The 27,770-nt window shown below is 40.3% G+C and overlaps 1 protein-coding gene across 6 annotated transcripts in view; it reads right to left on the reverse strand.

The window, feature by feature from the left end:
- Positions 1 to 27,770, reverse strand: part of IMMP2L (inner mitochondrial membrane peptidase subunit 2) — an 846,530-nt gene that overhangs the window by 554,124 nt on the left and 264,636 nt on the right. Inside the window, exon 4 of one of the 6 annotated variants that reach the window (XM_078851141.1) lies at positions 11,240 to 11,852. The exons of the other annotated variants lie outside the window; for them this stretch is intronic. Within the exon in view, the coding sequence (XP_078707267.1) occupies positions 11,774 to 11,852 (79 nt within the window). The 3' untranslated portion in view covers positions 11,240 to 11,773. Of the gene's footprint in view, positions 1 to 11,239; positions 11,853 to 27,770 lie in introns of those variants that run through there. 6 annotated transcript variants of the gene reach the window in all.

The raw sequence follows: 27,770 nt of genomic DNA on the forward strand, positions 1-27,770 counted from the left end.
TGTTCAAATCGCTGGTCCATGCCGGTAATCATTGAGTCTAGGAGTGGGTAAAATGAAGTTATTTTTTCCTGCTCCTCTTTTGTATCAAAGTGATACTGGGATTCAAACGCATCATCAATATGAGTGGACGTTTTTCTCTTAACTGGAGGAATCGATATATCATTCTCTACACACATTTTCACACTGTCATTGAAAATAGATTGAAAATATTCTGGGCCACTTCTCGTCGCAGCCAAAGAGTTACACAAGCTTTTCACCCCTGTCATTGTAGTAAGTAAGTTGAGATCTGGAGCTTGAAGAGACTTACTCACTTTTACCACCATCTGGAGAATAGCTTGCATCATGTGAAAGGGCAAAGATGAACGCGAATGAATTTAGTTCATGGATAAGGCCCCTGGCTTTTATTTTAGCGTCAGCAAGGTGAGTTGTTTCAATAATCTCTTGTAAAGCTTGTAAAATGATGGAGTAGTTTTGTTTTACAGCAGCCACTGCTTCTGCTCTGCATGCCCATCTTGTGTTTGACAGGGACTTTAAAGTCTTCGACTGGGATCCTACTTCTTGTGAAATCTTCTCCATTACTGCATGTCGCACAGGACTCCCCTCCATGAAGGCATAAAGAGTCTGAACAACACCAAAAAAATCAAAGACAGTTCTCTTTTGTTTACTTGAAGTGCATGCATCTACTAGGATGAGGTTCAAGCAATGCGCATAACAGTGTACATAGAGTATTTCATGGTTTCTTTCTTTACATTTCATTTGAACTCCCGCAGTACATCCAGACATAGTAGATGCGCCATCAAAACAGACAGATATCACTGATGACCAGTCAGTTTTAAGAATGCCAAGGACGTCATTTAACTGGTCAAAAACAGACTGAGCATCAACTGTTAATAGTCTCTGAACAGACATAAAATGTTCAACTGAACTATGTTTTTCATTGTCAAAATACCACGTCACAATGAACATCTGTTCATGGTGTTCACAGTCAGTAGTGTCGTTGGCAATTATTGAGACCATTTTTCCATTTAGTGGAGACACAATCTTTTGTTGCACAACGTTGTGCAAGGCTACAATTAAATCATTTTGGATGCGATTACTCAGATAGGTAGCGTTTCGAGGAGATTGTTGCACGTCCTTTGCCATTACGGGATCATATTTCTGGAGCATATTGACAAGTTTTAGAAATAAACCTCTCTCAAAACTGTCAGCTTTTTCATTGTGACCCCTGAATGGTCTCCCATTTTTCGCCAAACACAGAACAATGTCAGTCAGTCACTCCATTACACTTTGGTTATGGCACTGTTCTTCTTGTTTACACAGATAAGCCTGTTTGCCCTCATCCAACAATACATCAATAGGTTTTCCTTCATTAAAACTTGACCATGAAGAACAGCTCAACACAAGAGATTTTGACAGTTGGTGGTTTTTAAAACATTCGTTAGCCCTATGCCAGTTTCTGAATCCCTTATCAATAAATGCTGGATCAGTGTGACCTTTTTTGCTGCATCATTAGAGGAGAAGAAACCGCAGTAAATGCAAAATGCTGCATCCTTTGATGGGCTATATTCTAACCACCTACACTTTTCATACCAATCAGACTAAAAACTTCTTTGTTTATTGGCTATTTTACTTCTAGGAAACATGGTCATTCTAGGCTGATACGGACCTCTAGATAATTGAGACCGACATTCTAATCTATTTTTTGGAATATCAGAGACTGGGTCATCAGAAGGAATGTTTGATGGCTTTGAATAGGAACTACACTGATCTGAACTAAGAGACAAAGTCTGTTTCTGTTGGTCACTACTCAGTTTATTGCACTACTCAATTTATTGCAGTTTATGGAACTGGTGGCGGCACTATCTTCATGTAAATTCTTAACCGAGGAGTCCGAGGTATTTGCACTACTATCAGCACATTTATTATAATTCAGTTAGTCTGCTCCTTTTCTTATCTTGACAATGAACCGATCCATATTTTAAAATTAAAAGGGGGTATCATATGATTGAATTAAAAGTAAAGCCACGGGCTTGTTATGCTATTTCAGTAGAGTACACGCGACAAAGATTACAAACACTGTAGACACTGTGCTGGGCATGCCTGATGCGGCCGCTTATACAGGTCAAAGAATTTTCTAGTAGTCGGAGGGGGAAGGGAGGACCAGTGGTAATGCGGCGCTGCAGTAGTGGGACGCATGCTGTGAGTGAACACGGGCTTTCTATACATTTCTACAACATCTCTATTATGTAATTAGGTGCTTATTCCATAAGACAACAATCGACACTTTAAAACTAAAAGAGCATATCATGCAATTAAATTAAAACACAAAGCTACTTTTTATTTTTTTGAGACATTAGGGCAGGGGTCGGCAACCTTTCAGAAGTTGTGTGCCAAGTCTTAATTTATTTACTTTAATGTAAGGTTTCACGTGCCAGTAATACGTTTTAACGTTTTTTAGAAGGTCTCTTTCTATGAGTTTATATATTATATAACTAAACTATTGTCGTATGTAAAGTAAACAAGGTTTTCAAAATGTTTAAGAAGCTTCATTTAAAATTAAATTAAAATGCTGATCTTATGCCACTGGCCCGCTCAGCCCACTGCCAGCCTGGGGTTCCGTTCACCTAGGCCGGCAGCAGGCTGAGCAGGGCCTGCAGCCAGAACCCCGGCTGGCAAGGGGTTGGCGACCAGAACCCCAGACTGGCAGTGGGCTGAGCGGCTCAGCCCACTACCACTCAGCCCACTGCCGGTCCACTGTCGGTCTGGAGTTCTGTCCGCCGGGTCCTGCCAGCCATGGTCCCGGCTGCCGGCCCCACTCAGCCCACTGCCAGTCTGGGATCCTGGCCCAGCCCACATAGAGTGGGTACCTATCTTCTCCCTGGTTCTAGCCCATTATCTTCCGCTCTCTCTTTGCACTGAGCTGAGGGTGGGTGTGCACTGAGCACAGGGCTGGGGGTGAAGGAGCAGGCTGGGGGTTAGGGGTTAGCTCCTTTCTGGCCAGGAGCTAGAATGAGGGAGAGGGCTCAGGGTTGGGGCAGGAGGTTTGGGTGTGGAGTGCTTACCTGGGCAGCTCCCATTTGGTGCAAGGGGTCCGGTGGGAATGTGGGGTGTGTGTGCAGGAGCTCCCTTTGGTGTTCAGCATGGGGGTGGGAGTGTGAGGGGTGCAAGAGTCAGGGCATGGGGTGTGGGGGGGCTGGGTATGTGTAGGGGGTGTGGAGTCAAGGCTGGGGTCATGGGGGAGTGCAGGGGTCAGGGCAGGAGGCTGTGGTGTGGGGAAGTGCAGGGGTCAGGGCAGAGGGCTTGGGGTGTGTGAGGGGAGTGCAGGGGTCAGGGCAGAGGGCTGGGTGTGTGTGAGGGGAGTGCAGGGGTCAGACACAGGGCTGGGGGTGTGGGCTAGGGTCATAGGGGTGCTCCCAGCCCCCTGTCCAGAGTGGCTCACGGCAAGGGGCTGGAGAGGATATGTCCTGATTCCATCCCCCTTCTCCAAAGTCCCGTCCCCACCTCTTCTCCACCTCCTCCCCGGAGCAGCGAGTGTGCTGCAGCTCCACTTTTCCCCCTCCCTTGCAAGGGCCATCAGCTGATCAGCAGAAGAGAGGGAAAGGAGGAGGGGCAGGAACCCAGCATGCTGGGGGAAGAGTGGGGGTGTGGCACAGAGAAGAGCGGGCAGGATTTTTAATGGCATGCTGCTGCCTGCCGGGTCCCAGCCACCAGCCCCACTCAGCCCGCTGCCGGCCTGAGTTTGGCAGCAGGCTGAGCGGGACCGGCGGCTGGGACCCGGCAGGCAGCAGCATGCCATTAAAAATTGGCTCGCGTGCCATCTTTGGCATGCATGCCATAGGTTGCTGACCCCTGCATTAGGGTGAGCCTGGGCACACCCAGCACACCCCATACACACGCCTATGTATATGCACCTATGCGGTGAACAAATGTTTAATAATGGACTCTTCAGTCTAGCAGACAAAGGTATAATATGAGCCAATGGCTGGAAGTTGAAGCTAGACAAAGTCAGATTGGAAAAAAAAGTGTAAATTTTTAACACAGAAATTAATCTTTGGAACAGCTTACCCAGAGTCATGATGGATTCTCCATCACTGACAATTTTCAAAGCAAGATTGGGTGTTTTTCTACAAGATATGCTGTAAGAATTACTTTGAGGCAGTTCTATGGCCTGTGTTATGCAGGATGTCAGATTAGATTATCACAATGGTCCCTTCTGGCCTTGGAATTTATGAATCAACGATATTTGGTCCTGCGCCAGATAATTTCTCAAAGTTTTCCAACAACTAATTTCTGACACTAAATGAAGATGATGACCTTACATGGGCATAATTAGAAAAATATAAAGCACATCTAAAAGGGAGATAAAGTATTTTTTGTTTTACATTATATATGTATGTGAACACAATATTACAAGCAGTACTTAATTGTTCCATCTATGCATACGTAAAGGTTAGTATCTCTTGCCTCAGAACTCGAGTGATCCAGCCCTGAATGAAAATCATAGATCTACATGGTAATTGTTCAAAATATGTAATAGTAGTTAAGTACAGATATTCAAGGACTTGGACGTTCACTGTTCTCCACAAATGAAGTGAGTTTTTCGAAAAAGAGAAAATCAGCACCTTCAGCTGAAGTCTTGTGGGATTCCACAAAGGCTTTCTGCAGAGCTCAAAACATTTGCTGGGCAGCCATGGGGGGAAAAAAACCCACAACCTGATTTTGAAAATGCACATCCCTGAAAGTAAATCATAAATGTTATGGAGAACAAGATACATAAATTGGTCCTCTTGAATCTTACTGTTGGTTCTGGAGCAAAAAACCTGAATATGCTGGAAAAGTATAATGCAACATGACGACTAAGGATTCTGATATACTCTTAGAGCTTCACATACTTCAACAAATGACTCAGAAATTAAGATTGGCCTTTGGGAAACACTGTTACTAAAACTGATCTAATAGTCAGAGTCTGTCTGGATTATTATCATGAATTAAAGTAACCATATGATGCAGATTTTTTAACAGAATTAGAAGCTTTCTTTAAATGCTAAATAGTTGTCGTAGGGTAAGAAGTCAATGCTCAATGTTAAAATAACTTTCACTGAAATAAAAAGGGCAACTACAATTTTTCAAAATGGCAAATCCCCTGATATACATTATATTATTTTTAAAAAATCCAATATTAAACTTCTCCATTTTGAGTGCTTATCTTCAGTATTAGTTTTTGAAATTCTATTGCTGATATATCACATCACCATGATTGGTTTTATACGTAATGCAAGTACATTTCCGTATGGGCTTTTAAAATTGTATTTTATTGCTTATGTAAAGTGATAGATTGACAGCACTAAAAATCAAAACTGTTTATCTACAGAACAAGCACAGCACTGGCTCTAGAAATGAAAGTTCTTGCTCCCCCACTGCCATGCTGGTATGCTTCAACCCGGTCCTGAAGGGGCCACAGCCAGGTGCAAGAAGATAGTTCACGCTCCAGGCCGTTAATCACTGGCTTCTCTGCTGGTCTCCTCACAAGGTTGAGTATTTATACCAAAGGTGTTGATACTTTTTGTGACGTCAATATTTATCTCCTAGGAGCCGAACTGAGATAACCAACTCATCTCACAGACATCACTGACCAGCTATAATGTGTAATAGCTGTCCAATTCTGAACGACTGTCGAGGCCCCATGTACTACGCAGGTCATAAGATGCAAGTTATACGACCCTGAATTACTTGGCAGGAACCCTAGTGCAGTTGAGCCCTGCCCTCTCCCCATCACTCTTCACCCAGAATACAGTGCAATCCTCCTTCTGTTTATTTTCAGGTTACATTTAGTTTCCTTTACATTCCACCAAATTTTGGAAGTCCTGCAGATTATTCTATCAGCCCCAAACCAGTAGTGCATAGGAACCACAAACAGGCTGTATTTCACAAGCTGAAAATCGCCTAGCCTAGGAAAGTCCTCATCTGGTTTAACAAGCTTCTACATCATTACCAGTCCTGATGTTTGTATAGGGAACATACCAGGACAGATGGCAGGAGCGCTACTGTGTTCTCAGCTGACAGATTGCCTTTGAGGGGCCATTACCAGCTGGCATGGTTAAAACTGCATCAGGGCCAGAAGACGGCAGGTCTGAGAAATAGGTAAGCACCATCAGTTACTTCTTTGTCCATCCATTTCTCTTTCCACGCTAAGCCCAGCAGACACTATGGGACTATCTGGATAATCATCAGGGCTAGAGACTTTATTTTTAAAAACAAATGAAAGCTTAGATTCCACAGCACATTAAACAGCAAAATCAAAAAGAACAAATATTATGCTGCAATCTTTGGAGCCACACAATCACATTATGCAGTGAGCCCTAATTACAGTCCCAGAGGTGAAAAGCTCCATACCCTATTACCATTCTGGACAAGCACCAATTTATGGGACCTCAAACAAATTAGAAAACAGGCCACAAGAAAACTGCTTCTGCATCGTTAATCTTTAGCCATTTCCCCCACAAATTTGAATACAACCTGACTATGACCCTAAATGTTTTACTTAGAAAAATACCCCTTCCACATAATTAGATAATGTAAGCTACATATGAAAATAAAGGGGAAATGCTAATGATTGTTACATCCAATTTCAAAAGTTATCATTTGATAAAAGGATTTAAAGCAGACCTGATTTATTTGTAATGGGATTTCTCATATCAGAATGAATTAACAGGAAAGGGATAATTAATTATAATTAGTAGTAGCAAGCTCCAGACAGGGACATTGTGCCAGGCATTGTACAAACATATAATGAAAAGACAGTCCTTGCTCAGAGGGTTTACAATGATAAATAGTATTGATTCTTTTTTAGGTTTATTTTCCTAATAATGGTAGGAAATAATGGTAGGAAAAGGAGAAAGGGATTTTAGGGAAACTGCTGACAGGTGTATTTGGCTTAAGTTCCTTTAATATGATATGATAGTATCATGAAACATAGTATCATGAAGCATTAAGATCAAATTGACGCAATGTAGTTCCTGTCAGTGAACATATTTCACTCCTATGTGGAACTATAAAACAGACTCCAAGAATTCAGATGGATATTTGTTTGAATTGTGTCCAAAATTATGTCCACATGTAGATGTGGTTGACAGCCGTTAGCCTTCAGTTCCAGCAAGCAGCGTACAAACTATCGACCAAAGCTATTCATCTAGAGTTGTCACTGTATTCTTTAACTGTTATTTTCACACCAATAAGAGAAGTCATCTGAAACACCACTGCCGTAGTATTTGCTGCTGCACAGAAAGACTATAATTAGCTTGTAACTTCTCTATAAGTATAAAACACAGGGTAATTTTAAATATTTCTTCATTTCTTTCATAGCTAAAGTACTCTTTTCAATATTTTCCATTATGAGACCCTGTTTTCAGTTGCTTATAACTTTACCAAACTTAACCGTTTAGACTGAAATTTTCCATGATATGTCCCTACTTCGGGTTGATTTTATTCATTTATTTTTAAAGTTTCAGCTAAAATGGCTCAGCTGTTTCTGACAATGAGGTAAGGGAAAAAATACATTGTTTTGCCAATATTATAAGATTCTTACAACCATTTCCCTGAGAATCTTGAAGGCCTCTGTGCTTTGGAGCAGGAACTTGAAATCTGGCAGGGGGTCCCCCTTCTGTCAGGTTATACCTTTTGATGTTCCTGCGAAAATCCACCCAAATCTGGACAAGTTATAAACCCCTGAGAATCACAGTTTGAACATGCTCAGTAGAGGCTTGATAGAGACTGCAGCAAGGGCACTGGATGGACTGCAAAAAAGTTTGGGGAGGTGGAAGTGGGAGCAATGCTATTCACCCAAATTTGGCTCAGCCTCTGTCCTACCAGCAGGGAAGGGACTCCAGCCATTACACCACCCAGCTCTGCTCAGGGGCCAAGGGCCATGGGCTGCAGTATTATTCTCTGACAAGACCATCTACACAGAGCATGCTCCATCCCCTGACAGCTCCTAGATGTTAACAGTACTGAGCACACATAATTGCTATCAACTAGATCAACACCTCAGACTGAACGAGGAATCTCCAGAGCTAAAAGCATGAGTCTCTACAACTTGAGCTAACGAACCAGGCTCTCTAGTTAAGAACTGTAACAGACAACATCCTCTGTGGATCAAGCACAGAGGGAGACACATAACCAGGGATTCTAAAAACACAAAATTCTCCAATAAAAAAACCCAAAATTTGAAAATCCACATTTTTCTGCACTTAAAATGAAATGCTGAACATTAGTTTCCCTATCCACAATGTACAGTGGAACCACATTTATCCAATCGAATTGAGATTGGGGCCAGATCGGATAAGCAAAAATTCAGATAATCCAGAGAATGGGGATTCAGCCCCAGGTGGGGCTCCTGCTGTCACCCCTCAGCAACAGGGCTCCTGCCTGGGACTGACAGCCCGAGGTCTGCTGCCTGGGACTAAAGTGCCTTGCCCATTCTCCAGATTATCCAAATTTTTGCTCAACTCATCTGGTCCCGGTCCCAATTAGATCAGATAAATGGGTTCCATACATTGTAGTTAATATATGTTTTTATTTTTTTACAAAACATAAATACTAAAGATTCTCTGTAAAAATGTAAATTCTGCATTTTTCCATGGCAAACAGATTTCTAGGATCCCTACAGATAGCACACTGACTAGGGGGTTACACACACTCCATCTGAGCCACAGAGTATATAGGGGCTCAGCAGAACTTTTCTACCAATTACTCCTCTGCATGCCAGGGGTCCATTCTGGGCTGGGCCTGAGAACTATGTGGAGACTGTCTCTCCTGTAATCTCAACGTCACCAGACTCCCCACTGCTGGCTGTACTTGGACTTGCTTGAATGGAAGTGTGAGAGAGGAGGACAGGGCAGGTTAGGACAGACAGAGGCAGACTAGGAGGTGCAGATGTGTGTGGGGTGGGGAAAGCAGACTGTGGGGTAAAAGGAACAGATGGAGACAAACTGGGAAAGGAGCAGCAAAAGGGTCTATGTACACTTGAGCAGTCACTCCCCTCCAGAACCTGAAATTGAATCCAGGATTCCAGAGTTTCAACATTACTCTACAGTATTTGCTGCATTTCCCAGCAAATATCTGGGAAATCCATTGTCAAAGTAGATGTCCATTCCCCTATACTGGCTGTTTGATACAGAGCCGAACAGAATCTGCTACTATTAATTACTTCATCAGATCAACCAAGAGAGAGGTCTGTGCTATGGATCTAAATGTTTCAACTTTCAACTTGACATTTCTTAACTTTTGAGTGTTTGACTTTGCAAACGTATTGTTCTTTTACTACAAGATTTTTTTTTTAAATACAGAGATTGGTGTTTGCTTTTATCTTTTAATTTCCCATGAACCCTTAGTATGCAATATGCTGTTAGTAGGGAAAATAGTTTCATTTCAATGGTTGTTCTGCTATCCTCATTCTTCAGATGTGGTTGATAAAATAAAATATGTTTAAATGAAAAAGTATCACTAAATGTTCCATTATTACAAATAGATCCCAATATAGTTTGTTTAGCTATTAGATGATTATGCAATTAAAATAATTCAATAAACTGATTCAACTTTTAACTTTTTTTTCTTAATGAAGAAACATACTGTGAGCTTCTCCTCCTTACTTATACTCAGGCTCCTGTTGGGTCCGAAAGAGACTGATTTTGTGGCCTCTTCAACCACCAGGGGCATCTACTGCCTTGGACCAGCCTACAGATCACACTCCACCACCTGAGAAGTTCCAGCCTACTAGCATGTGTAATGCCTCTGCTCAGCCCTTTCACTCTTTCTTCATGTAGAAGTGTTTCCACACCTCATCATTTTTATTGCCTGTCTTTAAACCCCTTTTATTTCTGCATTTTGGAAATGTGTTGGGTAGAACTGAAAAGAGTGACAGATGCAATGCTATAAACAACAGAATATTCAGAGACTACTGTATTAACTTCATAAATGTTATATATATCTTTATGGGGTTGTTAATGATAGTATTCCTAACTAAATGGTCAGATGCAGAAACTAAACAAAATGGCGTCACTTTCATAGAACATACAGAACTCACAGAGTCCACTGTGAGAACTGACAGGCATGAGACTGGGACCAACAGAAATAGGCCTGCCTATGGGAGGACCTGAAGTATAAACCTATCAGAGTCTCCATGTGGAAGATGGTTGACGACCTGGTAAACTAGGCATGCATGTAACTTATGAAACTTTTTGTATCATAGATTTCTCTGTTTCTACAGTCTATGAAATACTCATGAGATGTTCTTGAAATGAAGTCATACAGCATCAGTACCAGTGCTGACCGCACTTCATCAGGTGACCAAAATAACAGGTCCTGAGGTGGTGAAGTGGAACATTGTTGTTGGTCTTCCCCCAGGTCACATTCCATTGGGTATTCTTCCCTGTCTGGTGCTGCTGGTTTGGCCAGGGATGCCATCAGGGAATGAGATCTCCTTCTCTTCCTCGAATGTGGTGCAGATCAGCTCCTAGAAGCATCTGAATACAGACCCCAGTAATATCAATAAGACTACAACAGCATGCAATACCGTTATTGGCCAGTCCAGTGTCTTTCCTGGTGTGATGGTGGCTGAGTCCTGTAGGTAGAGGCAGCTGATCTTTCTGCTCTGGATCTGTTTGGGGAAGGTGAGAACATGTGCACAGAGCAACAGGAATATGGGTCTCTTCTAAACAGAAGAGACATCTGCTGTGCCCATCTTTCAGCAGAATTAATTTGTCACAGGATGGGCAGGGCTTGAAGCCCACAGGTTTAGAATCCAACATGTTAAGATGGCCTGTACAAGGAGCATTGACCATCAATATTCAGTCCAGAGAGGTCAATTTCCCTCATGGTGGTTCTTTATCATTGGATCAAAAGACTCCTGTAGCTTTTGAAGAATTTTGAGATGTAGCCAGAGCTAACGAGTAGCAAGTCAGATACAGGTTCATCTCATGGACATGGATGGTAAAAGGGAACTGAAGGAGGGTCACAGCTGCCCCACCCTTTATGGTCTCTCATGAGAGCACAAGCAGGCCCTGATGGACACTGATATTTAAAGTACCCTGATCTCACATGCATGAGACACAAACCCACACACAGTGAGATTCACACTGACATATACTTGAAGAACAAAACATTTTTATAAGGTAGAAACAATTTTTTTTAAATATATTTCATTTCTCGACAACATTTTTATGTTTTGTCCCAATTCAGGACAAAATGGAATTTTAAAATCTTAGCATTTTCTACAGGACAGGAATTCTGTTTTTCCACTAGCTCTAATGAACAAGTGACCTTAGGGGATTCATTATGGATACCAGACCTAAGATATAGGTACCCATTTCAAGAACCTGTGTTTTCTGACTCCAAAGGTGTGAAGGAGTGACTTATCAGCAGTCTAATGGAGATAACCACACAACCTTATTGAGGTTTCATTTTCTTCACCCCCAGGTACTAACTACAGTTTTGTTAAATACTTTCTCACCTTTGTTACATCATGTCTTAAAAGTTCTTTGGGAAAGGGACTATGTCCTCTTACTTGCATTGTGAGGTACCTAGCACACTTTTGTACATTGCAAAATAATAAACAACAGCAATTATTACTTCCTGCCCCTTTCTTAATAGTACATTCAAATATGTTGTTTGGTTTTTCGACCATCACTAAATATTGTTCAGGTGGTTTCATTGAGTGAACCACAGTAGCAGCCAGATTTTTTTTCCTTGATTAGATACAGTTAGAATGCATTAATGTTTAAAAATAGTTCAGATTATTCCTTATGATGTTCATCAGATTATTTCTTATGATGGCATCTGTCAATCTTGAAGTTAAACTGGAAAAAAAATATAATAGGCATCAGTTGTCTGGTAAGCTTTCCTGGCTCAGGTTCCAATTCATAAAGGATATTTGTAATCTGCTACTATGAACAAGCTTTTTTCATGATTAAACTTCTTGCAGATGGCAGTATAGTTATGTAGGGCGTTAGCCATTTAAAGGTAGCAATGCATTCTGGTATTGATTTGTTTGGAATAGCCATAAAAAGATCCTCATCATCCCCTTTCCTCACAAAACAAGGCTAACAACAAAAGTTCTAGTGTTCACTGTATTTTCTACAAATGTAAATATGGTTTCTCAGTTTGAAAATGGAAAAATGTAAACAGCTGAAGTCCTTGAGATTCAGAATAACTTAACAATGGTATGTACTTGCACATTTTTAACAATGCCAAACATGGCTGTACAAGAGTGAAAACAGGATGTTGTTGTAAGTTAAGTTCCCCACTTAGAGAGTAGCATTCTTAAGGGGTACCGTACCTGCGTAATACCATTCATTGTCCCAAGTAGCTCACAGTTTAAAGACAGACAAGTAGATAGCAGGATGGGGGAGGGGAAGAAGAAGTGCATGGTTATGTTCAGTATCAATAAATAGGGCATGTAACTTATGCTCATGAGTGACAATTTAGCAAGTTTCTTTTAGGCATCACAGGAAAGATGGGAGGAATTTGAATGTAAAGAGGGCAGCGGTCTTGCAAATGGGCTGAATAAAGTATTTTCATACTGGGGCAAAAGACGACACAGAAGAGTAAGACCAATAAATTAAGGCCTAGAACTGAATGGAACTCTGGAAAACCGATGCCCCCTGCCTTGTTAATGTGGCAAAGGATAAATAAAGGAATCAATGATGCCAGTTATAAAATTTACATAAAGTTACAACACTGAAGTATGTTCTCTAGGGTACAAGGCAAGATAAAACAGCTGAAAGCTACTGAAAGCCAATCTGACTGCTTTCGAACAAGTTGTTTAATTATATATTTTACCTTTAAATATAATTGAATCTTACAAGTGCTGCCACAGGCAAAGGTCATTCTCAACAACTTCTGTTTAATTAGTTTGCAATTTAACATATCAGCACTTGTTGTGCTTTTTCATTACTACAGGAAGTTTAAAAAAACTGTATAAAAGCATTGTATTATTAGCAGATATTTGTACTCTTTGAATAATTTAATTACAATTCGTAAAAAAATAAATTAAAGGGTTTTCTTACCTCAATCTCATTTGAAGTTGCAATAAACTAAGCATCTAGATTCTAAGCTAAAAACATAATCTTTAAGGTCAATTTTGAGTAGCTTCTTCCAATGTCAGGCTATAATCTTAGCTTGTCATATCTCACAGGCTAAGCAAAGCTACTTAGTACTTGGAAGAGATCGCCCCATTGAAATCTCCAGGTTTTATTGGAACAGGAGGATTGGATTCAGTAGGTGGGGTTCTTCCCACAGACAGTACTGAAGTCCTAGTCCCAGTATTAGAAGCTGCTGTCCTGTTGGAGGCGTCTTCTTATTTTATTTTTTTATGAGCAATAATAAATTATTTTTATTGGTATAACCACCGTGCCTAGGAGTCCTAGTCACAGATCGGGACCCCATTTTGCTCGGCACGGTATGAACGCAGAACAAAAAGCCGGTCCTACCCCGAAGAGCATCTTACAATTGGATGACAGGCAAAATTAAATTCCTCCAAATTCCTTGTAACCCACAGTTCAGATTGTACTACATGTCCATATCTGTGCCTAGTCCACAGAGGATATCTGTTACAGAGCCTGGCCATTCAGCTCAAGCTGTGGAGACTCGTTCTTTCAGATCTGGAGGTCAGTCCTCACAGTTACTCAGAATGGTGGCTGTCACACCTTTGGCACTTTTTTCAAAAGTAGCAGTAGCAACACGAGTGCCCTCAAAAGTACAAATCTTGTAATTACCTTCTGCATACCTAGAAGTTCATTATGATTTCAATTAGATACATTCTTCTTCACTTCTTTGGCCTAAATTATTGTGAAATGTTGCAATGAGTAATAAAAGAACGATTGTTTTCAAATCTATAGTTGGCTAGATTTCAGTGTGGAGAGGAAAAGGGAAGTAAAAAAAAATATTTACTTTATGTCAACCTTGTAAAATTCTCTTGGAAATTTACCAGCCCAGGCACAACCCCTACTTCTCCACTCTTATGAAGTTGACAATAATAATAGAAAAAATCAATGATATTTTATTCACTTGTCAGAATAAATAAATATTACTCCCCCCAGGAAAATGGATGAGTGAAGCTTAGCAAAGCTGTCTTACATTTTTGTTATTTATGTAGTGCTGTAGGTGGTCATGGCCCTTTACAATATGCACAGTAAGAATGGATTTAGAAGACATACAAAAACACAAACACACGGTAATGGGGAGGGACTCACCACCGCAGTGCCTCCTGCTGGCCGTCCTGGGAATTAGCTCTCATTTGGCCGGAGCACCCTCATCTAGTGACGTCTCACCCGTCGTCACTCTCGCCTCCATCTCTAGGATCCACGTCACTCCCCAGACCACAGCATCCTTTTCTGCACACAGCCCTCCAGTTGTGCCCCACTAAGTTCTCTCCCCAATTCTGGGGGACCCAACAGTCCTAAGTCCAGCCACTTGCCTCAGGGGCAAACTGCAGTCCATGCACTGGCCACTCCCCTCGGTGGCAAGTGGGGAAGACTGAGGACTGTCCCACAAACTACTGCAGGTCCCAGCCCAGGGACCCTATAGCCAGAGGCCACATACTGCCCCTCCTCCTACTCCGCCATCTATTTCCCTGGGCCACTTCCCGGCAGCCCTAGCAGCTTCTCCGCCCTTATGTCAGGGCCTCAGTCTGGCAGCTGTCAGGCTGGAGCTCCCTCTTGCTTCCCCTAACCCTGCCCAATACTGCTCTTTCCGTGGTGCTTTCTCTCTCAACCCTCCTACAGGACAGCCAATCCTCCTCCTTGGCCTCCAGGAAGAGACTACCTCTGTTCTGCTCAGTAGCCCTCCTTATATGGGCCAGCCTGGCCCTGATTGGCTGCTCCACTAAGCCTTCTTCCTATTGGCTGGCTCAATAAGCCCTCTTTTAATTGGCTGGGTTCTGCGCAGCCTCCATTTAATCCTTCTTCTACCTGTGTGCGGCAGCTGCCCCATCAAAGACACAAATTCTTATTTTGGTTAGGCTGGTGTAATCCCATCATAATGCACTGATGTCAATACAGTTATCTAGACTTGTAAAGTGTTCTGGGATCTTTCTGTATTAAAGGGCATTATAGAAATGCAAGATTCAATTAAATTAACCTAAAGAGGTAGACTACAATGCACTTAGCATGATCAATATTTACAGACAGGTTATAAGATTAAAAAAGGAAAATCAATTCTTTGTCGCAGTCTTGCTCTCCTATATGAAAGCAAACATCTCTGTATGACTTGTAAATTCAGCCACAACCACTGCAAGCTCAAGTACAGTGGCTATTTTTATAAGATACGAATCAAAAACATCCACCTGCCTGAACACCATGGTTTTTTTATTGGAGTCACATTCTTCCACTTTGTCTTCAAAAGCTAAAATACAATTTTTTGATAAATAAAATTTTAACTACAAATTTTAACTAAGCAGTAATGAGATAAATGGGAAGGTTCTCTCATGGACTGGTAACTGGTTAAAAGATAGGAAACAAAGGGTAGGAATAAATGGTCAGTTTTCAGAATGGAGTGAGATAAATAGTGGTGTCCCCCAGGGGTCTGTACTGGGCCCAGTCCTATTCAACAGATTCATAAATGATCTGGAAAAGGGGGTAAACAGGTCACAAAATTTGCAGATGATACAAAACTACTCAAGATACTTAAGTCCTAGGAAGATTGCAAAGAGTTACAAAAGGATCTCTCAAAACTGGGTGACTGGGCAACAAAATGGCAGATGAAATTCAGTGTTGATAAATGCAAAGCAGTGCACATCGGAAAACATAATTCCAACTATACATATGAAATGATGAGGTCTAAGTTAACTGTTACCTCTCAAGAAAGAGATCTTGGAGTCATTTTGGATAGTTTTCTGAAAACATCCACTCGCTGTGCAGCAGCAGTCAAAAAAGCAAACAGAATGCTGGGAAGCATTAAGAAAGGGATAGATAATAAGAAAGAAAATATCATATTGCCTCTATATAATATAGAATATATCTTGAATACTGCGTACAGAAGTGGTCGCCCCATCTTAAAGAATATATATATTGGAATTGGAAAAGGTTCTGAAAAGGGCAACAAAAATGATTAGGGGTTTGGAACAGCTGCCGTATGAGGAGAGATTAATAAAACTGGGATTTTTCACCTTGGAAAAGCGATGACTAAGGGGGGATATGATAGAGGTCTATAAAATCATGACTGGTGTGGAGAAAGTAAATAAGGAAGTGTTATTCTCATAACACAAGAACTAGGGGCCACCAAATAAAATTAATAGGCAGCAGGTTTAAAACAAACAAAAGGAAGTATTTTTCACAGTTAACACACAGTCAACCTGTGGAACTCCTTGCCAGAGGATGTTGTGAGGCCAAGACTATAACAGTGTTCAAAAAAGAACTAGATAAATCAAGGAGGATAGGTTCATCAATGGCTATTAGCCATGTTAGGCAGGCATGGTCTCCCTTGCCTCCATTTGCCAGAAGCTTGGAATGGGTAACAGGGCATGGATCACTTGATGATTACCTGTTCTGTTCATTCCTCCTGGGGCACATGGCATTGGCCACTGTTGGAAGTCAGGATACTGAGCTAGATGAACCTTTGGTCTGACACAGTATGGCCGTTCTTATGTTCTTAAATGCTATTTTATATCATCATGAAATATTACACATCAATTTTTTACAGAATACATTATGTCCAGTCAGATATAGATTGTCACCATCATTTGAAAAAATACCCGACACCTACTAGCTTGAGGATTAAATCTGAGAACCCAGGTGGAACACCTGTGTAGCAATCCCAACCTCCCAGCCTCCCCTGAGAAATGACCGCTGCAACTTAATGTAATAAAATTGTATAATGTCTGTCATACACCATACTTAGTTGTAACATACTGTCAATTATCTTTCAATTTAATAATTTTTTAAGGAATTATGTCTCCTCCTTTTGTTATGTAGTCTTTTCTCAGTGAAATTAGAGAGGATACAAAAAACAGAAGACCCAATAATAATGGGGGGTTTCAACTATCCCCATACTGACTGGGTACATGTCACCTCAGAGTGGGATGCAGAAGTAAAATTTCTAGACACCATTAATGACTGCTTGTTGGAGTAGTTAGTCCTGGAACGCAATTCTTGGAAGAGGCAATTCTTGATTAAGTCCTAACTGGCATACAGGATCTGGTCCAAGAGGTGAATAGAGCTGAACTGTTCAGTAATAGTGACAATAACATAATTAAATTTAACATCCCTGTAGGGGGAAAATACTAAGCAAACCCACCACAATAGCATTTAACTACAAAAAGGAGAACTATACAAAAATCAGGGAGAAGTTAAATGGAAATGAAATGAAACAGTCACAAGACTGAAATGCCTGCAAGCTTCATGGAAACTTTTAAAAAACAACATAATAGAGGCTCAAATCAAATGTATACCCCGAATTAAAAAAACACACACAAGAGGACCAAAAATATTCCAGCATGGCTAAACAGAACAAAAGAAGCAGTTAGAATAAAAAAGCCACACTTCAAAAAATGGAAGTCAAATCCAGTTGAGGAAAAAAGAAACAAACACATTCTGGCTAAGTCTACCCTAGAAACTTCAAAGCGCTGCCGTGGGAGTGCTTTGAAGCATGAGTGTGGTCACACGCAAGTGCTGGGAGAGAGCTCTCCCAGTGCTCTTGTTAATCCACCTCGATGAGAGGAATGGCTCCCAGCACTCGGAGCCTGTCCACACTAGTGCTTTAAAAGCACTCAAACTTGCTGCGCTCAGGGGGGTGATTTTTCAAACTCTGGAGCCAGCAAGTTGAGTGCTATAAAATGTAAGTGTAGACAAGCCTTCTGACAAGTCAAGTGTAAAGCAATAATTATGCAGGCCAAAAAAGAATCTGAAGAACAACTAGCAAAAGACACAACAACAGTACAAAAAATGTAAGTACATCGGAAGCAGAGAGGCTGCCAAACAATCAGTGGAGCCACTGGACGAACAAGGTGCTAAAAGGTTCACTCACAAAAGACAAGGCAATTGCAGAGAAGCTAAACAAATTCTTTTCCTGGGTCCTCACTGCAGAGGAAATGAGGGAGATTCCCACACCTGAGCCATTCTTTTTAAGTGACAAATCTGAGATACTATCCTAGACTAAGGTGTCAAAAGAGAAGGTTTTGGAACAAATTGATAAATTAAAGAGTAAAAAGTCACCAGGACCAGATGATATTCACCTAAGAGTTCTGAAGCAACTCAATTATGAAATTGCAGAACTTCTGGTTGCAGTATGTAACCTATTGCTTAAGTCAACCTCTGTACCAGATGACTGGAGGACAGCTAATGTACACTTATTTTTAAAAAGGGCTCCAGATGTGATCCTGGCAATTACAGGCAGGTAAGCCTAACTTCAGCACCAGACAAATTGGTTGAAACTATACTAAAGAAAAGAAATATCGGACACGTAGATTAACACAATATGTTGGAGAAGAATCAACATGGCTTTTGTAAAGGAATATCATGCCTCTCCAATCTATTAGAATTCTTTCAGGGTAACAATAAGCACGTAGACAAGGGTTATGCAGGGGATATAGTGGACTTGGACTTTCAGAAAGCCTTTTACAAGGCCCCAACCAACAGCTCTTAAGCAAACTAAGCAGTCACAGAATAAAAGGGAAGGTCCTCTCTTGGATCAGTAACTGGTTAAAAGATAGGAAACAAAGGGGAGCAATAAATAGTCAGTTTTCACAGTGGACAGAGGTCTTCCAAAGGTCTGTACCGAGAACAATGCTGTTCAACATATTCATAAATTATATGGAAAAAGGGATAAATGGTGAGGTGGCAAAGTTTGCAGATGATACAAAATTACTTAAAATAGATAAGTACAAAGTAGAGTGTGAAGAGTTATAAAGGGATCTCACGAACCTTAGTGACTAGGCAAGGATATGGTAAATGAAATTCAATGTTGATAAATGCAAAGTAATGCACATTGGAAAAAATAATCCAACCTATGCATACAAAATGAGGGGGGCTAAATGGTTGCTAACATTCAAGAAAGAGATCTTGGAGTCATTGCGGATAGTTCTCTGAAAACATCTACTCAGTATGCAGCAGCAGTCAAAAAAGCCAACAGAATGTTAGGACCCATTAGGATAGAAAATAAGACAGAAAATATCATAATGCCACAATATAAATCCTTAGGACGCCTACCCCTTGAATACAGTGTGCAATTCTGGCCATCCCATCTCAAAATAGATATACTAGAATTGGAAAAAGTACAAAGAAGAGCAACACAAATGATTAGGGGTTTGCAACAGCTTTCGTATTAGGAGAGATTAAAAAGACTGGGACTGTTCAGTTTACAAGAGAGACAACTGGCAGGGAATACGAGAGAGGTTATAAACATCATAAACGGTGTGGAGAAAGCAAATAGGGAAGTGTTATTTACACTTTCACATAACACAAGAATTAGGAGTCACCCAATGAAATCAGTAGGCAGCAGGTTTAAAACAAACATAAGGAAGTACCTCTTCATACAGTGCATGGTCAACCTGTGGAACTTGTCGCCAGGGACTGTGAAGGCCAAAAGTATAATTGGGTTCCAAAAAGAATTAGATAACTTCATGGAGGATAAGTCCATCCATGGCTATTAGCCAAGATGGTCAGGGATATAATCCCATGCTCTGGTTATCCCTAAACCTCTGACTGCCAGATGCTGAGACAGGATTACAGATAATTACCCTATTCTGTTCATTCCGTCTGAAGCACCTGGTGCCAGCCACTGTTAGAAGACAGGTTTCAGAGTAGCCATGTTAGTCTGTATTCACAAAAAGAAAAGGAGTACTTGTGGCACCTTAGAGACGAACAAATTTATTTGAGCATAAGCTTTCGTGAGCTACAGCTCACTTCAACGGATGCATTCAGTGGGAAATCAGTGGATTTTCCACTGAATGCATCCGATGAAGTGAGCTGTAGCTCACGAAAGCTTATGCTCAAATAAATTTGTTCATCTCTAAGGTGCCACAAGTACTCTTTTTCTTTTTGTTAGAAGACAGGCTATTGGACTGTTGGCCCAACAGTATAGCCATTCTTATGTTCTTACTACATACAATAGTTACGATTATTTCTAAATATGGACATGGAACGTAAAAGCTGGGATTGGTCCAAAGTTCAATGGTGTTCACATCCGAGGAGAAATCATGGCCCCGCTGAAGTCAAAACTCTCCTTGGCTTCAGTGTGGCCAAGATTTAACCCCTGGAGCTTTCTATGGTCCTGTCTTTAGTTGCAGTATATTAGAATTTCATAAAAGAAAAGTTTAGGATACATTTGCATATCTCAGAGCTGGCTTTACTGTGGAGTACTTAAAATCTAAAAGAAGATCAAAAGGAGTAGAAATCTTTGTTGACTCTGGGGACTAGAAGATTCTGGGGTCTGGGCAAGAGAAGCAAAAAAAGCAGATAACTTGCTGTGGATCCTTTATAATCATAGTAAATTTACTTTTATTGGGTAAAGAAATATGGCAAATGAAATGTTTTCTTAGGACTGCTGTTTTGACAAACAAAACAAAATGTCAAAAATACAGAACTCTGTACAGTAAGTACTTTATAGAAAGAATTTTGCTTTATTACAATATAAATAGGTATAGGGATTTTACATGTCCAACTATTTCTTCGTATATTTCCTTAGTGGAAATATCTATAGTCTTTATATTCTGAGTAAACATTTAAAGACATATTTTAATATGCATTTTCATGCATGTTTCACAATGGCTGAAAATGTATATTAATACTGTATAATTGCTGTAATGTGCAAGTCAATAATCTAGGAATCAGCATACAACATTTATGTACAGGTAGCGTTTTTTATAGAGCATTTTATAATTGAAATTATGTGCACAAATTTGAACCCACTGTGGGATGGCCTCAGCAATGCTATGGCAGAATAATTTCCCTAATGCATGGAATGTAAGATACTCATATGTGCTGATTTGTTGATATAATTGATATGAGATCATTGTTCATAAAATGATATGAGGTCACTGTTAAGGTTTTACATTAGATTGCAAGGTTGAAGAAGTTGGGTATGTATTACTTCTGGTTATCTGCTGAAGATGGAATTGAAAGCCCTTTTTGGTACTGGAGTTTTTTATTGAGAGCGTTTCAGGCAATATGAAAGTGGAAAGGAATGCAAAAGTCTTTCCCCTCCACTTCCTATTTTTATTCTTTATCTTTTTGGGGAGGTGTCCTGCTACAACAGTTGTTTGCCAACTGTTTTAAGATTCTGTCCTTCTCTGTCATTGTGTTCATTTTTCCTCTTTCAGCATTGTGGACCCTCCCATTGACTTTTCTCCCCCATTTCTCCCCTCAGCAATCTCTTTGACCCATCCCATCCCTCACGCACATAGTTTTAAAAATGTACAAGGCACCTAGTAGTCAGTGGAACAAATTAGGACAAGAGTCCCCACTGCCTAGGGGCAATACCAAGGTGAAAATGTCCCCTCCCACTCTAGCTCCAGTGAAAGTGGAAGGTTCTGCAGTTCCTACCAGGATGGTATCCATTCTTTCCTCTCTACCTTCTTCATACTTGCCACCTTAGAGCTGCCTGGCTGCTGCAAGATAATGGTCTGAGGGTCTCTGATAATCCAGCTCTACCTCAACTTCCATTTTTGAATCTTCTTCCACAGTGAATAGCTCCTGTGTCTACCTCCACTGTTCTCATAGCTTCTCAAACTGCAGTATAGTGACACTGATCTGATTCTTATCTAGTTTCACTGATACCCACAGAGTTCTGCAGACACAGGATGATGACACTGCTCTGGTTTACATGTAGAAGTTTTTGTGTGCAAATATAAGAGGTAAAAACATATTTATTTTAAATAAAATCTTAAATTCTAAAATTGATGGCACATGCCCAGAAAAGATTCTTGCTCACCAACAAGTGGGCAAGTGGATTTTTCAATCCCCAATTACAAATAAAGCAACTTTGTTCTATCATTGTGTATCTGCTAATACTATGTAATTATTCATGATGTTATTTGCTGAAAAAAATGGGATCTTTTAGATGCAATTCCATTATTATAATTGTTAGTTCCCCCAAAAACAAGCAAATCAAAGAAGCAGCTCTGTCATGCTGTGCCAGAAATCCCACAGGCCATCTCTGAAAATGTGACTTTGCTCCATTTTAAGCAGATGTGACTTTGCTCCATTCTCACTTCATCTTCAAAAGTGAGAAAAATAATGAGCTACAAGACTAATACAGCATTTATCTTTTCATGACGTCGGACAAGAAAATACATTTGTAATGAACACAGCAGTTTCTGTAAATCAGCCTTAAATAAACAATAGTAAATATGAACAAAAAATGCAAATTGTGTCACAAGTGTCAAAAGTACCCACCATTACATGTTTTGAAACATAAAAAGAGTAGTAAAAGAAAAATAAACAGATAACTGTACCATTCTGCCCTTATTTTCAATTACCTGAAGATACTGAGCTAACAGACTGGGATGAAGCTAGTCTGGCTTCTTTACCTGTTACAGTAACTATAGTTTTTAAGCTTTCTTTGTAAAGTAGGTGATGTTTAAGAAACAGACAGTAGAATCAAAATGTCATGTTGTCATGTCATGTCATGTTTAATCCCCCCCTAAATACATGGGGATTAAAAATGTAAACATGTGGAAAGAGACAGTTCAGACTATTCAGTTTTGCTGCTCTTACATGAAATAATTAAATCATATTCAGCATACAGTGAGAATGTGTATTACAGTTCACCAGACAGAGTGAAGAACAAAGGCTGCCCATCACCCTGAGACATTATCAAACCTGCATTGCTCTGTTCTGCTCTGCCAACTTCAATGAATTTGGGCTGCAGCTGCTGTATGTTACACACTTTTATATTCCTCTTACTCAAACCACTACAAAGAAACATGAGAAGTGAGGGCTTTCACTGCTTAAGATTGTTTCCTTTGCAGGGGCATCTCTCACTTCGATAGTTATGTGATTAGGGTGATCATTTCTGTGTCTCACTATCTCTGTGAAACATATTGCTGCATACCCAAAAAAGAAACATTTTAAAATATTTGAGGATGATAATGTCTCATATTTTTAGCCTGAATTTCTTCTGATGAATATTTCTTAAGTAATGAACATCGCTTTAGAAATAGACACACAAAGCAGACACACTTTCTCAGAGCAACTAAATTAAACCTATATTTTACATAGGTCACTGAACAGACTGGGACTTGCCTACCTTTGAAGCCACCTTAACCCAAACCCCAAAATAACTATACTCCACAGGAAAACACAGCTGGAAAAACCCAGACTCAGCTCTCAGGCAGGATCCTAGATGCGAAAACTTTTGCTAGGGGAGATCAGACTGAGCTAAGTTTGACAGCATTCAGTTCAAGGCATAGGTCACAATTTTTCAATTAAAAGTGTTCCACAAGAATAAAAGCAAACATTCTGTGTTGGTTCACATTCCTTTTTAAATCTATTAAATAAAAATTGTTTTAAAAAAACTGTATACAATAAAGTCATGCTCCTCTGCATGGAGGAGTAAAGAGAAACAAACACCTTTTATTTCCAGGCTTTTGTATACCTTAATTTTATATAGTGCTTAGATACCTTCATGACAGGCACCACGTAAAAACCTAAACCAGACAGATTTCATTAATAGTTTCTACTCTAACAACACGTGTGATAGACAATACTACTCAATGATTGGAGATTTCTGAAATATCTTGGTACAGTGAAATGTGTCACTGACACATTACTATTTTAGTCTTAATTCTTAATTCCTTGTTTTAGTGTGGTTGAAGCTTTAAGCATGATGTTTTGTGTTCTAAATTTCATTTTTAGTGGTAAATGATAAAGCTAACCAGTAAACATTAAAAGATATTATATAGAGGAGTCTAAATTTTAATGTCTAACTGTGAGTTTTAGTCACTGCAAGGAATCATACAGTATTAATATACATTTGCAGCCATTGTAAAACATGCATGAAAATGCATGTTAAAAATATTTCTTTAAATGTTTACTCAGAATATAAAGACTATAGACATTTCCACTAAGGAAATATATAATGAAATATTTGGACATCTGACCAGCTTGGCTTAACAGAGAAACCTTCGGTGAGCTTAAACACAAAAAGGAAGCTTACAAGAAGTGGAAACTTGGACAGATGACTAGGGAGGAGTATAAAGATATTGCTTGAGCATGCAGGAATGTAATCAGAAAGGCCAAAGCACAATTGGACTTGCAGCTAGCAAGGGATGTGAAGGGTAACAAGAAGGGTTTCTACAGGTATGTTAGCAACAAGGAGAAGGTCAGGGAAAGTGTGGGACCCTTATCTAATGGGGGAGGCAACCTAGCTACAGGTGAAGTGGAAAAAGCTGAAGTAGTGCATGCTTTTCTTGTCCAGCTTTTCTAAATAGTCCTTAACCTGCTCTTTCACCACTGAGGGCTGCTTACCTCCTCCCCATACTGTGCTGCCCAGTGCAGCAGCCTGGGAACTGACCTTGTCTGTGAAGACTGAGGCAAAAAAAGCATTGAGCAACTTTAAGAAAGCTCAGAAGAATAATGTTTAGTGTTAGATTTACCACTGATGGGTAAAAAACTAAAGCTCCTGCTTTGTGAGATAGAAACAGGAACTAAGCCAAGGCACCAAGTATGCAAAGTTAACCCAGGGTTTACAAGATGATGCACAATCTCAGTGTGTGGCTGGAAGTTGGTGCTTTCCGAGTGTGCTGCCAGCAGTCAGTGCTATCCCAGCATGCTGCTAGAGGTATGTGACATCTTAGTGTTAACAAGGCGCAAAGAAGCAGCATGTTTTACATCTTGATTTGAAGCTATTACACCCAGGACAAATCTCTTGCTTCATTTGGAAAAATGAAATCAAGTGCAAGGCTTGCATGATGAAAATAAAAGCTTTAAAGTTAAGAGAGGAAGTGACAAATATCATTATTTGATGGCCCATTGAGACTTTCTTTCAGAGCATGAATGAATCATATAGTATATATGTAGTTGAAAAAAAAAGATCATAAATCATAGTAAATTTACTTTTATTGGGTAAAGAAATATGGCAAATGAAACATTTTCTAGTTAGGATTGCTGTTTTGACAAACAAAACAAAATGTCCAAAATACAGAACTCTGTACAGTAAGTACTTTATAGAAATAAATTGGTGAATTACAATATAAATAGGCAATAGGGATTTTACATGTAATAAAATAATAGAATCATAAAGGATTAGGGTTGGACGAGACCTCAGGAGGTCATCTAGTCCAACCCCCTGCTCAAAGCAGGACCAAACCCAACTAAATCATCCCAGCCAAGGCTTTGTCAAGCCGGGCCTTAAAAACCTCTAAGGATGGAGATTCCACTACCTCCCTAGGTAACCCATTCCAGCGCCTCATCACCCTCCTACTGAAATAGTTTTTCCTAATATCCAACCTAGACCTCCCCCTCTGCAACTTGAGACCATTTCTCCTTGTTCTCTCATCTGCCACCACTGAGAACAGCCTAGCTCCATCCTCTTTGGAACTCCTCTTCAGGTAGTTGAAGGCTGCTATCAAATCCCCCCTCACTCTTCTCTTTTGCAGACTAAATAAGCCCAGTTCCCGCAGCCTCTCCTCGTAAATCATGTGCCCCAGCCCCTAATCATTTTTGTTTCCCTCCACTAGACTCTCTCCAATTTCTCCATATCCTTTCTGTAGTGGGGGACCCAAAACTGGGCACAATACTCCAGATGTGGCCTCACCAGTGCCGAGTAGAGGGGAATAATCACTTCGCTTAATCTGCTGGCAATGCTCCTACTAATGCAGCCTAATATGCTGTTAGCCTTCTTGGCAACAAGGGAACACTGCTGACTCATATCCAGCTTCTCATCCACTGTAACACTCAGAACTGCTGCTTAGTCAGTCGGTCCCCAGCCTGTAGCAGTGTATGGGATTCTTCCATCCTAAGTGCAGGACTCTGCACTTTTCCTTGTAGAATCTTATCAGATTTCTTTTGGCCCAATCCTCCAATTTGTCTAGGTCACTCTGGATCCTATGCGTACCCTTCAGTTTATCTACCTTTCCTCCATTTTAGTATAACCTGTGAACTTGCTGAGGGTGCAATCCACCCAATCATAATGAAGATTTTGAACAAAACTGGCTCCAGGATCCGACACCTGGGGCACTCCGCTTGATACTGGCTGCCAACTAGACACTGAGCTGTTGATCATTACCCACTGAGCCCAACAATCTAGCCAGCTTTCTATCTGCCTTATAGTCCATTCTTCCAATCCATCCTTCTTTAACTTGCTGGCAAGAATACTGTGGGAGACCATATCAAAAGCTTTGCGAAAGTCAAGGTATATCATGTCCACCACTTTCCACAGAGCCAGTTATCTTGTCATAGAAGGCAATCAGGTTGGTCAGGCATGACTTGCCCTTTGTGAATCCATGTTGACTGTTCCTAATCACCTTCCTCCCTCCAAGGGCTTCAAAATGGATTCCTGAGGACCTGCTCCATGATTTTTCTGGGGGGACAGAGGTGAGGCTGACCAGTCTGTAGTTCCCCGGATTCTCTGTCTTCCCCTTTTCAAAGATGGGCACTATATCTGCCTTTTTCCAATCGTACAGGATCTCCCGCGATTGCCATGAGTTTTCAGAGATCATGGCCAATGGCTCTTCAATCACATCAGCCACGTTGTGTCATATAACAAACATTGGGCTTTAATAATATTGTTATTTTTCTTTCTTCTTCTTCTATACTCTGTGAAAATGTGCTATCTCCTCAGCAATAAGCAGAGGAAAGCATAAGAGACACATTTAATTGGAAGAGAGATGCAAAATGGCCACTTTAGACCTACCAGTCTTTGGCTTTGCAAAAAAGAAAGGGCCAAGCCAAGAAAGTTATGCTGGCTGTCCTGTTCTTCTGTACCAAATATGGACTGATCACAATGCCTGATTATACAAACCAGATGTGTCTGTAATAAGATCCTTTAATGTCAGATATGGATGAGGTTTATGTAAATGAGGTATTTTACACACAGCGCCACCTAGTGGCTGAATAGTACAATATAGTTTGCCATTCCATTACACTGGGAAAACCAATTCATTTCAAAAGGGTAACTCTATTCTGGGGAAGGTTATTTGGGTCTAGGAAGTCACCAGAGAAAGTGCTCCTCAAAAAGGATTGCCATGATGCCGTGCCTACATTACTACAACCACATGCATACAGAAATAAGCCAAATTTATTCTATTGCTAAAATGTATCTTTGTCTTTAAATGGACTACATAAACCCATGAGGCCAAATACAACAAAGATATTGTAAGAATGTTAATAATAGTTAAAAGAGTACAAGAGAGGAAGGGAAATACTGTAATTGTGTATAACAGTGAATGAAAGAATTGATAAAGGAGAAAATAATCCTTCTCCAAACCAAATACACAGTTTAGAACATTCATTTAATAAAATATGTCCATTTATTGAAGTCTTTGGATGTCTGCACAATATATAATTAAAGTACTTGTACTTTTAAACCAAAAAAGCTATACATAAACAAAATACTTTACCAGTCTCTCCCACAGTCACCGCTCACTTAGGTTAGTGCCTGTGAAATGAATTATTAATATATTAAATGATCTAAATCTGTAAATTGTTATAAGGTCAAATTCAGGCCTTGCACCAATTTTCCTGAGTGCAGGAGTACAATTAATACTGCAAAAGCAATGTCATTATGAGCCCATATCTCAGCTGCCCACGGCAGGAAAAATCTGTGTAAAATGTGAAGCAGCT

The sequence above is a fragment of the Lepidochelys kempii genome, chromosome 1 (assembly GCF_965140285.1).
Source record: "Lepidochelys kempii isolate rLepKem1 chromosome 1, rLepKem1.hap1, whole genome shotgun sequence".
In the NCBI taxonomy this organism is placed as follows: domain Eukaryota; kingdom Metazoa; phylum Chordata; order Testudines; family Cheloniidae; genus Lepidochelys; species Lepidochelys kempii.